Here is a 441-nt window from a genome sequence, read left to right as displayed (position 1 = left end):
CAGCTCTCGGGGACCATTTCCCCACCAGGTCCCCTCCCCGTGCGCCCACTCACATGTCGGGATTCTCATGCAGGGCAGCGAACTGGTCCTCCATCCTGCAAGATAGGGGAGAGGCTGGGGCGACGCCGGACGGCACAGGGCAGCCAGGTTTTGGGGAGGCTTTAGGGAAGCGGGGACTGGGGGGGCATGGGGACAGCTTACTTGTCTCCTCCCAGGATCAGAGCTGTCTTCAAGCCTGTGAACTTGCCCAGCTGCAGAGTGAGAGACATGTTGTGGGGGGGTTAAAACCAAATCCCTTGGCCCCGTTGCCCCTGCTCCCCCCCGTTGTCCCCCATACCTCCTTGGTGAACTTCAGGGTCTGCAGGGCCAGCTCACGGGTGGGCGAGAGGATGAGGGCGCGCGCCCCGGCCTGGCCGGGCGCCCTCAGCGGCTCGACACTGG

The 441-nt window shown here is 65.1% G+C and overlaps 1 protein-coding gene across 1 annotated transcript in view; it reads right to left on the bottom strand.

Annotated features, from left to right (window-relative positions):
- The window catches only part of DDX54 (DEAD (Asp-Glu-Ala-Asp) box polypeptide 54), a gene marked incomplete at its 5' end in the record, with an annotated part of 5,218 nt that extends 4,782 nt beyond the window's left edge, over positions 1-436 (bottom strand). The window contains 3 exon segments of the mRNA XM_010290180.1: positions 54-95; positions 202-251; positions 338-436. Coding sequence (XP_010288482.1) covers positions 54-95; positions 202-251; positions 338-436 — 191 coding nt within the window.
- Positions 437-441: the final 5 nt, after the last annotated feature.

Source organism: Phaethon lepturus, unplaced genomic scaffold, assembly GCF_000687285.1.
Source record: "Phaethon lepturus isolate BGI_N335 unplaced genomic scaffold, ASM68728v1 scaffold42866, whole genome shotgun sequence".
Classification (NCBI taxonomy): Eukaryota; Metazoa; Chordata; class Aves; order Phaethontiformes; family Phaethontidae; genus Phaethon; species Phaethon lepturus.
The sequence above is the reverse complement of the archived record's forward strand: the minus strand, read 5'-3'. Positions and strand labels throughout refer to the sequence as shown.